We start from the raw sequence: 11516 nt of genomic DNA, 5'->3' as shown, positions 1-11516 counted from the left end.
TAATGAACATCTGTGTTGCTGCGCAAGTTATTAAGACCGGGGTAATCCTTGGTAAAATAAATAACACAAAGCACAGTTAAATTTAATATGATCCTATGTGACACACCAGTGGGCTTGTTCTGCTGCATTAATAAACCACACAAACTGAAATACCTTGCAAGACTAAACAAATGTAAGGTTGAAATGGTGAAAAACAGCCCCTGTTTCCTTTAATTCTCTGCGTTTGCGTCCGTTGATAAGGTTCAATCATGGTAAAAATGTCACGCTAGAAGAAAATTTAACAAGACCATGTAAATGTGCACTAGATTGCTGGTCTACAATTTGGCAAATACAACTTATTATGGTGTTTGGGGTTATTGTTACAGAGCTGAAGAATCCTCTTGTTAGCCTGCAGCATATTCTCAGAGGAGCTGTAGCTGCTCACACTCAACCACTTGGTGGCATCAAAAGACAGCGTTACTTCACTGCCCACCCCCTCACAGGCTAACGATGCACTGGTAACTATCCCCTTCACAATGATGACCTCAGTCATGATGTGGAAGATGTTGTACAGCTGGCACTCAATAAAAATTTGAGAAAACCCAGCTTGTTATTATGATGTTTTTCTTTTTTCATTTCATATGTATAGAAAGCATCGAGACCTGAACACAGCTAATCAGCTGATGACGAAATAACACCTTTTTTTTTTTTTTTTTAAACTGTGCAGCTTAAGTTGTATTTGTAGACTTAAAAATATGTTTGTTCCTTTTGTTAATTCTTGAAAAGACACAATTTAAATCGGCATGGATTTTCTACGTTTGCTTCCAGTACGCCATACACCAGATTTCACTGTCAAGCCTTACCTTTAGACTTAATTTTGATATCTTTCAAATGCACATCGGCTTTAATGACTTAAGAACTAAACTGTGTCATTTATTTGCACACTCATAAACATATCCATCCATGGAGTGACATGTTTTAATTTCAGTCTGTACGCATTTGCTGCCAGGAACTCTGTGCAAAACTGAATTGGAATGAAATTCATTGTCATGTACAGCCTGTAAGTGTTTATCCCACAGTGTGGATGAGGGAAGAATTGCAATGTGGTTGATACAGGTGCACTGCTTGTATCCTACCATTCAGACATGCACGCCTTGATCTATTATTGATGGCAGCCTTGAGCTATGATGCGCTCTGAAATATTCAGGCAGACATGAACCTTTTGCACCCCCACCCCATCACCCCTGCACTACATCTAAGACCAAAATGTTAAGAGAGATTTGAAGTATGTGTTACGTCTGCCCCATTATGATGAACCACTTTAGGCAGAAAAAGTCTAGATGACAGCGAAACAATAAAGACTAAACCTCGACTTTTATACTTCGCTTCAAAGACACCCTTTCATGTTTGTGATCCAATGAAAGGAGATGACCTAACGACAAGCAAACTGTCAAAATAATTCCATGAAAGGTCTGAGAAACAGCTTTTAACGTAAAACACATTCAAAGACTCAAGTGCAACAGAGATGGGAGATTTATTTTTTTGTTTCAAAGTGCCTTTTCTAGTAACATATGAGGTATACATTTTTGTGAGGCTCTAATGATTCAGTGAAGGGTTTTCTGTGACAAACAATGATATATGGCACTACACTCACAGCATGAACAATTTCAGGATGACGCAGTCTAACGAGAACAGAAACAAAACAGATGACGAACAGTGAATCCTGATTGTGCCTGTTAAAACTCAGTTACATCAGAGTGAGGATTTCATTCACAGTTATCGCCCCGTTTTGCTTTTTTTTACTTTCCAAATAATCCCAAAGATGTGCGGCACCAAAACTTCACCAGTTAGCCCCTGAAGCACAAAGTGTCTAAACAGCCAAATAAACCATCCCTGGTGAGGCTCTCGACTCTCTGAGATAACCCTGTCTACATATTGCTTCTTTTTAAAAACGCAATAGTGCAAAAAAATCTCTGTGACAATTAACATTTACCTAAAAGTAAGCCCACAGACACGTGGGGCATTGCGTAAAGGAGTGATATTGCACTGCTATTCGACAAAAAGAAGGTATCATAGTGGTGCCAAACATCTTTCAGTACACCCATGACACAGGCACCCACTGAGGGGTGGACGTGGCCCGCTCCATGGCCTCCTCCACACCCTTAACACTTTCATCCACGTCGTTGTTGATGAGAACCACATCAAAGAAGTGTCCATATGTGCTCAGGATGGCGTCTGACTCTTTCTGGATCATCTGCAGATTTTCCGTCTAGGAGAGGAGATGTAGATGATTAGCAGTTTGTGGTTGGGAAATTTGGGGATTTTAAAACACTTAGATAAGATGTAGTACCTGGGGAGCGGTGTTGGTCGGTGCAATGAAAACTACCAGAGGTGCAAAATCAGCTGTCCGCAAGAGTTTCAAGGTCTGTAAGAAGGATTTAGTGGTAGTTTAGAAGCACGTACATCAGTGGGACAGCTTACGTTGAGCAGTTTGAAGAAGAATTTGGAGAGGCAAGGCGGAGATGGTTTAGACATGTGCAGATGAGGGAATATGGATATTCTGTACAAAAAATGTTGAATATGGAGCGGTGTATCTACTATCTATGTGTTGGTGTTGTTCCTGTATCATCACAACAACGTTAGTTTTGAATCAGCGTCGCAACTGAGCAGTTACGTTGTTGTGATGTCATTACACTGCAAGGTGGACTTTCGAGTTTGGTTTGCTGTTAGACAAATTTAGGTTACTCATGTTGCTTCACCAGTGATAGTTTTTAAAAGCATAAGCTAGCTTCTTGTCTAATGCTAACTGAATGCTCAGACAACGTCATTTGTCAGTTGCGATGTTGATCCTGAACTAATGTTTTGATGATGTAGGAACAATGACAGCTTCGTCCAAGATGGGATATCAGATCATGTAATATGAAGCTGCCAGGCAGAAGGAAAAGAGGAAAACTACAGAGGAGATTCATGGATGCATTGCAGGAGGACATGCAGAGGGTTGGTGTGACAATAGAGGATGCTAGGGATGGGGTGAAATGGATTCAGATGATCTGATGATCGGCTGACCGCTAAAGGGAGCAGCCGGAAGAAGAAGAAGAACTGATGAAGTACAGCGCATTTCACACATTTGATACTTTAAACATCCTCTAAACAAGACAAGTTAAAGGCAAATATGAATTGTTTTTGCAGTGCAAGAGACTGACTCAAAGCACAGAAGGAGCAGCTTTTCCTTCACTTGTTAGCCCAGTTTTATCTGAAAAATAATTTGAAAAATGAAATCATTATAAAAATCATACGTTTACCTGTAAGGAGTGTGCATTTCATTCAAAAAGATGCCTTTTGAGTCATTATTTAACAAAAGGGGATTTTAGGGGATTTTTAATAACTACTTCAGTCTAGACTATCCTAAAATATACCACATTATCACTTCTATGCACACTGTGCTGCATGAATATGAGTACAAAAGCAACTCACTGCAGGAGAATATAAAATTATCATCTTTGGTTTGTCAAAGGTGGATAGTAGGTATAGCAAACACAGCTATAGCTACTGAAACAATAGCTAATAATATGACTGCTGAATCTGCACCATATTACTTTAACAATGTGGTTAGGGTAAAGGGCAAAAAGTTAGATTGGATATCCATTTTCTTTCCCTTTGAGTGAAGCTAATTCATGTAGGTGAATATTTCAATTCTAAAGAATTTTAAGAAAACAAAAAAGCTCTCAAATTAAGCATAAAAACATTTAGTGAGTTTATGCAACTCTGAGAAATGGTAAAATAGCACTCCAGGGCAGACACAGTATTCTTTATTTAGATCAACTGCTTTGATGCTACATGACAAGAAGTTTGGCGCTAACCTGTGGTTCTATATCCAGCAGAGCGATTTTGCCCTGCGTGTGGATCTTCTGGATGGTCTCAATTTTGGTGCCAAACATGAAACCCTGGAAGCTGCCATACTCCAGCAGCTCATTTCCAGAGATGCTCTTGGTCATGGCTTCATGGGAGATGAAGTAATATTCCTTTCCATTCTCTTCATCCTTACGTTGGGGTCTGGTGGTGTCTGTGCAAGAATAAGAGTTAAGAATTAGTGAGAATTAGTCCACGGATGGTAACAACCTGCGCCACGTTAGAGGAATAAAAAGGTCATCAGTCTACTTACGTGGTGAAGGGTATGAAAACTTCTCGGGGTATCGTGTCAACAGTGCATTCTTAATATGACTCCTTCCAACACCAGGTGCCCCTGAGAAAAAAAGGCAGAATAAACAAAACAGTGCTAAATTTTTAAGGAAATTTTAATCAGACCCAAACTGTGCTAACTATGCTTTCATTACTGTTGATTAAAGATATACTTATATGCAGTTTCAATGAAGACACAATCTATGTTATTTTAACTGCTTGCTAAAGCATATTAAAGTTACTGTTACTTAGCAAATGTGGGCTAAAAGTGTAGGCTCTCAGCTATTGTAGTCCACTATTTTACAGGGAATCAGAGCTAAATGGACTCAAGTGACTCAAAACGGTTTGATAGACACATCTGAGCTATTCCTGTGTTATATCTCATTAATTTAAGCAGGCAAATAGTCTACAGACGATTCCAAGTATGGCATCTGTTTTTGGAATTTACTGTTGTGAATCCACAGCATATACTCAAAAGGGATCTCGATGCAAGTAAAGCAAGACATCCTTACACAACAAAAAACAAAAACAAAAACAAAAAAACCAGACCACACTGGCAAAATGCATCATTAACAGACCTGGCAACCCATTAAAGAAAACAGTGGTGGATAATCACAGGATTCTTTTGATGCTAAAGACAAAAAAGCTGCACAGCTGCACACAGCTGCAGTAAAAGCCTGACAAAGAATCGCAAACAAAGAAAATTTATTCTTTAGTTATGATCATGGGTTCCAGACTTCAGGCCTTCATAGCCCACAGAGGATTCTGGACAATGTTTTAACAATGAACATCTTATTATTTCTGAAACCCAGGAAAAAAGTGACTGATCTGAGGATTGTGCACATTTTCTGCATCTTGCTTGTTTTATTTCCTATTGCGGTGATGTGGAAAGCAAAAGGCAAAGGTTACAAACTTATAATATAACTGAGCTAGGAAGCTTACCAATAAGGACCAGTGTTTTCCTTTGAAAAGCTGGGAGCCGAACAACCTCCTCATAAGAAATCACATCCAGCTGGTCAAAAACTGCAGAAGAAGATTATTTTAGATCGCACTAGAGAAGAAATGAATGAAACTGTGGGACTGAGAGTTGCAGTGTTCTACTTACTAGAGCTGTGTTTAGCTAGGTACTTGTCCTTGCACTTCTTTTTCTTTCCAAATGGGCTGCAGGACTGAGTGCCCTCTTTGGCCTTGCTTTTACTGGCCACCCTCCTGCAGGGAAAACAGGTATTTAGGTTAGCCTGAGAATATCTGGTACAGTTCACTCTGTATTATAAATCAGCCACGACAGTAAACCAGCAAACCTAGATCGTGTACATCCCTAACATGATGTCAAAAGAGCTCTGACCACGTGGGGCATGGGCACTACCATTCTTAAGAGCATCTTGTGGTTTTCTATCAATAGATCCTTTGGGTCCAATGAGTTGAGGGTTTGGGTTTTGATGGATTGAACTTAGCCTGGCAGAACCCGTGAATAATTGTTTTGGTTGAGCTTTGGGCAGTTTGAAACCCAGTCAATCTGGACCAGTTTTATCCTGGTGGTGGGGTGCACTGTACTGCTTGGAGAATGGGGATGCCAGGCAGGACACTTTCCAAACAGAACATTGCAGTAATGGCAGGTATGCCCCTCCCTGAGGCTGGAGGTTTCTTCCTGTTAAAAGGGAGTTTTCCCTTCCCACTGTTGCCAAGTGCTTGCCCATAGGATGTCATCTAATTGTTGGCGATTTCTCTCTATTATTGTACATTACCTTACAGTTACGTTAAAATATAAAGTTCTTTAAAGCAACTATTGTTGTGATTTTGGCGCTATATAAATAAAATAAAATTGGATTGATTTGTGATGTGATTGGTATATTAAAGAGTTTACCATTCTTGGAGCTCTGGAGAAGGTATGAGTCCAGCAAAGTCAGTAGCACTGCTCTCCACTCTGCCCTGCCACCAGTTTGGATCCTGCTTGTTGATGATCTGAATGATGTCCCCAGTCTGAAACTTCAGACCTGCCTCTTTGCATGGGATGAGGTCATCTGTGGCAGGGTCATAATTGAACTGAGCCCTCATGTACATCTGGAGATTGTGAAGAAATCTTATTAGTTCCCCTGGCAGTAAAAGAACTAAACATTTACAGTGGGTATTATGTAAGGTACTACTGTTAACCTGCTGACCTTACCAGAGTGTTCAGTTATCACCCAACACTTATTTAAGGTCAGCCGGGAGTAAAGTTTCTAATATCGACATACTAATCTGTAGAACTTATAGTTTATCTGAAGTCTACGATTCTATGATTCTACTGATAACTGTGAATTCACCCTGAAGTAGAATACTAGTAAACAATTTCATGACATGATCTTGGACAGCTCCTTTCAAACTGTGGACATGGCTACATTTCTAACCAAGGGACAAGGTCTACTTGTGCGAATAAATAACTGTTGACCTACTAGTATGAAGGATTTGTTACTTTTTATATCTCAGGTTAAAATCCAAAGGGTGCAAACATTGAGGAAACTGTCAAAGATCATAGCAGGAACACATGTAGGTTCCCCTCAGCGTAAATGATTACTAATGTTAGCAGAGTCCATGAACACGTATTTGTGGTTTCCCCAAGAGACTCCAGTGGAAGTTTACACAAGCTTACACCCCAAAATGTGCACAAACATTGATGCACTGGAGTGATCTGGGTCACCAAAAATGCTGTTCTTTGTATGGAAAGCATATTAACAATGCCTACATATTAATGCAGTACAATCTTTAAAGTAAACTGCCATCACTGACCACAACAGGGACAAACTTTTATGCTGAAAAAGAAATATATGTCAATTCTTTTAAAGCTATTTTAAGTTGATGTCGTATGTTACAGGGCAGCCATTTTTATGCCACAAGAAAGATGTAAATGGAGAGAAATGCTGTGGTCACTAGATGGCAGAATGAAACACACTACCAATGTGTTTCATGTCAAACTAGCAACAATGAGTGATGCTCTTAACATTAAAGCTAGGTTTATAGTCACCTTGTTTGTTCACTGACTAACAGCAGATTCACCTAAACAAAATCATTGTAAGCGAGTAAGATGCAGAAGAAAAAGACTGCGAGAGAAGTGACCAAACTAATACTTGACTGTGCTCTAATATGACCAGAAAAGCTTGCTTTCCTGGATTCACTCATGCAAATTTCGAAAGTATCTTGGAGAGAATAAATATGAATCACATTATTCAATATAAGCATCACAACACTAAAGCTGTGCATAGTCTGTCGGTCGTATCGTTACCTCGCAGATTCGGGATCGACTCTTCATGTTGGGTATGATTTTCATCGTGACGACTCCATTGGTTTCTCTCTGTATGTAAAATAGAAACGGATTTATGTTTTTATAGCAATGCCGAGTTAAAATGAAGTGCAATACCTGTGATTCAGTATAGCTCCAAACATAAATGGAAGAACTTAAGAGCTGGTGGCTTACCAGGATCTTTTGTAGCTGATCTACAGTTTGGTTTGTCACAGTTTTTCCATTGATTTCTGCTATTTCATCTCCCTCGTGTATAGACCCTGGAAAGACAAAGAATGCAAACTAGATGTCTTACTGATCCTCCAGTACTATAACAACTAATCAGGACATCAGATAAAACTACCTCGTGGCACACTATACTAATATCTTTTCTTGCACAATTCCTGCAAACTGTAAAAAAAAACCCCAAAAAACCAAAATGTGCTGAATCACCTTGTCTGTGAATCATCCCTCCATGCAATATCCTGGCCACCGTGCATCGCTGTTTCTCGTTCAGTTTCAGAGTGACCCCCTACAGACACAGACCACAGTCAATGAGGAGGAATCATTTCTTCAAAATTTAAAGCACGAGCACTGAGTGAACAGTCGAGGCTGATTACATACCATTGGCTCTGAAGGACTCTTTTCAAACGCCACTTCTTTCATCCTGGGAACCTCTGTGCAATTTCTGTGTCCAGCACTGCCGTTGGTGTAAAAGTCAGCCCCCTGATTCTCATAGTTTTGCATAGCTGCCTGTTAAAATGACGAAAGAAAACAAATGAATCACATGACATCACAGGAAATGAAATTAACTAAAAAACAAGAAGCCTCCCATTATACAGGGAACCGAATTCACTATTCTGTCAGATCAGATCATTAGCTTACTGCTCTTTCTAATAACGGCGGTGGACACTTTCTGCTCTCGTGAGCACAACAGCTACGTTTCCTTTGCACTTTCAACATATGTTCAAAGTTGAAAATTAACCAGACATTAAAACACACTTCATTAACCACGTCCACTCATCTGGTCCACCAGGTTCGTGTGGTCATGGATACCAACAGTGTGATGAACGAAGCACTGATGTAGCAAAACGAATACACTACGAAGCATGCTGCTTGAATGTTTGCTACAGAAATCAAATGTGTAGATTTGTGCTATTCTTTTACACCAAAAGCATAGCAGGACAACCTCGTCCGAGTTATTTCCAGAGTGTAAGCATCGCCGTAAGAGAAGAAATCCACGTAGCTCCCCTGACAAATCAAGACACTACGGAATTACATTAAATCTACTGAGTACAAGATAAGATACCACGTAATGACTCCGTGAGAGTAAAGTGCCCTCCAGGATCGGGCAATGAGTGCACCATATCAAAGCTTTTATAATTTGTTCACTTAACTGACATCAGAGAGATGATTGCCTGCATCAGCAAACTTTCTTGCGTGAATATGACACATCAGCACTGCTTCAGCAAAAAAAAAAAAAAATTATCTACCTTCCAGCATCAGCATTACAATAATCCAATCGTTATCACTGTCCACCTCACCAATAACTTTAGCTGCTCTAAAGCCACCTCTGGGTTTAGAAACTACTCCTGCACTGATGAGCCTCATGGCCAGATGCAGGAACCATGACAGCCAGTCAGGTCACTTCTCTGTGAGGTGTGATAGTAATTCATCAGCAGTGTGTGCTGTTAGCCATCAGGAGTGTTGAGCACCAGGAAAGAGTGAAAAGCTGTATAAAAAATAAATAAAAATCTCGATATTCCGATACACGATATGTATCTTCCTTCTCATTTCTTTTCACATTACTGCAATAATGTCTGGAGTAATCCGCTTACTCACAAATCAGCTGAACGTGTCTAAAGAAAGTAGCAGAAATGTCTCTGATCTCTTGAGGAATTAGACTTAGACTAGCACTAAAGGGTCCTTTTAATAAAATCCACCTCATCAAGATGTTGACAGTGAGCTCTGTCAGCTCCACCACTTGGAGTGTAACAAGATCAAGATTTAATTAAAGGTTTGAGCAATGCTTCAGTAACTGGTAACAAGCTATCCTTCAACAAGTATGGTCAGGTCGTGGCCACAGTTTTAATGCTGGTTTCAAGTTTGGATGAGCATCAGGGTAAAGAAAGAGCGTTCAAATCAGCGGCTTGTCTCTTCAGGGTGAAAAACAGAAGGTGACAGGCGTGTAGAGGAAGACCATCCGTGCCAAGATAAATTAATTCACCATAAAAATCTATAGCAGTAGTTCCATTTGCTTTTCTGCACACAGTTGGGTTACTGGTCTAATATAACACAGAATAGTTGATTATACTTTATCTTTCTTACATGATCTGCTGTTTTTAACTAAAGGAATATAAATCATCAGCCCTCCCCAATGTAGGGTTTACAGGTTTTTGTTTTCCTTCTATTGATCTCTTGGAGAAACACAGTAGGAGATTAATAGTTGACATTTGAACACTGTGTGGTTAATGAGCTTTCCACAAAAAAGGAGAAAAAAAAGGAGGAAAGAACTGCCAAAAGTTCTGCGTGTCCCGCTTATCAACTTGCCTCAACTTGTCTTAAGACCTTAAATGCCTTATTGTCTATCTAAGTAGGGCAGTACACAGTTATTAAGCATGAGGTATTAGAAGCATAACTCAGTGCAAAGGAGCAAAAAAAAAAAAGTAAGAAAGAAAGAAAGACACAAAATATGATTAATCAGCCTTAAACACACCATTTAAGATAATGCCCATGTGACCTCAGTTAGAGACATGCTGATTAACACAGAGCAGAAAGATATGTAGGCAAGATTGCAACTGAAGGCTATTGAATTGCAAACTGCTGATGTCAGGAATAAAGTTTCCTCTCTTTCACATTTCCCTCAGTGGCTCAGTGCTGACTTTTCAAATTCTGAGAAGGCACCGGTCTCCTGCTGGAAATCAAATCCAGGTCTAAAGTGTGCCAGAGATTTAACTCTGGCTTTCTCCCTTCCGACATATTCTACATGTTTTCTGGGACATCTTTTCAGTCATACTTGTTAGCTTAGTCTTTGTTAGCGACAAAGACAGTATTTTCATGACATACTCCAGGATCTTTAAGGGGAGGAAAATGCAAACAAGTTTAACAGTGTGCTTGGCAGTGTGGTGTAAACAACTTTTACTTGACTGATTCCTGAGCAGAGGCTCATTGTAAGCTGTAAGCAAACTTACACAATATGTTTCAAAACTGTACGAAGGCACAGTCCCAGAAAAGACTTCACAGCTGACATGTTACTTCTTTATGATCTTATTGCCGCTCTTAAATGCGTTCATGTCACTATAGCCCAGCTGGTTAATGAGACAGTTCATACTACTCTGTGAAATACAGGAACATAGTCTTATGATGGCTAAAAAAAAAAAACCCAACAAAAAAACCCTTCCCTAATGTTTTCCCCAAGTTGTCAAAATACTTGCGTGAATTTGTGAGAAATGGAGAACTGAAACTGCCACAGCAATGTCTGCTGATTTCAAGCTGAGGCTGACCGATAGTGCTGAGCAATGCAGAAGCTGCTAACACAGTAAAGATCTAAATGTTCTTTGTTTAAGAGATCAACACATTCAACTGCTGCAGTATGAAAACATAAACGGGTCTATTCTTAGAGCTCTTGTTCGGAAATAAACAACGATCACATGTCCCCGTATCTGCTTCCCGGAAGCAAATAAGAACAGCGAAATCAGAGGGGTCTAAATAAATTAATAAGGTATATATATACAAAAAAGATCATCTTACCTTGTCAGACTTTGGTTTGTTTTGAAGGAGCTGCTCCAGGTAGAGATCGGAAAGGGTTGTCCGGACGCTGTTCACGGACTCCAGTGTGACAGTGGGATCGTTTTTATTGGATTTTAACGTCATCTTTCCCGTTAGATAAAAAAAAAAACACACAGTGAACCCGATTTGCCCCCTCGATCAAAGTCCTCAAGACACTGGCCACAAACTGCTGATAAGGAGTGACTATGAGATAAGTCACTGTCGGAGATAAAAGTCCAAAGATCTGATCAGCAGTAGGTGAGGTTCATGCGATAACTACTGCAGGGACACCGCTGACAAAGCAAGTAAACATGCATCTGACTGCCGCTGTGCT

General features: G+C 39.9%; 1 protein-coding gene across 1 annotated transcript; it reads right to left on the bottom strand.

The window, feature by feature from the left end:
- Window positions 1-1502: 1502 nt before the first annotated feature.
- On the bottom strand, window positions 1503-11516 carry mpp1 (MAGUK p55 scaffold protein 1). The gene is made up of 12 exons (XM_063485529.1): window positions 11165-11516; window positions 8039-8167; window positions 7868-7946; window positions 7610-7695; window positions 7418-7486; window positions 6023-6219; window positions 5264-5367; window positions 5101-5181; window positions 4142-4222; window positions 3840-4042; window positions 2330-2404; window positions 1503-2248 (listed from the first exon to the last, which is right to left on the bottom strand). The coding sequence occupies exons 1-12, from the start codon at window positions 11285-11287 to the stop codon at window positions 2072-2074; spliced, it is 1404 nt and encodes a 467-aa protein (XP_063341599.1). The 5' UTR covers window positions 11288-11516; the 3' UTR covers window positions 1503-2071.

This window comes from Pelmatolapia mariae, linkage group LG10_11, assembly GCF_036321145.2.
Source record: "Pelmatolapia mariae isolate MD_Pm_ZW linkage group LG10_11, Pm_UMD_F_2, whole genome shotgun sequence".
NCBI classification, from domain to species: Eukaryota; Metazoa; Chordata; class Actinopteri; order Cichliformes; family Cichlidae; genus Pelmatolapia; species Pelmatolapia mariae.
Note: the sequence above shows the minus strand (reverse complement) of the source record. Positions and strands in the feature narration are given on the sequence as shown.

Excerpts from the sequence above, each read along its gene's own strand:
- mpp1 (XM_063485529.1), bottom strand. The coding sequence starts at position 11,287 with ATGACGTTAAAATCCAATAAAAACGATCCCACTGTCACACTGGAGTCC. Across the intron at positions 7,947-8,038 it reads AGAGTCCTTCAGAGCCAATG|GGGGTCACTCTGAAACTGAA; the intron begins GTATGTAATCAG and ends CTGTGTCTGTAG. Across the intron at positions 2,405-3,839 it reads TGCTGGATATAGAACCACAG|ACCTTGAAACTCTTGCGGAC; the intron begins GTTAGCGCCAAA and ends TCCTTCTTACAG.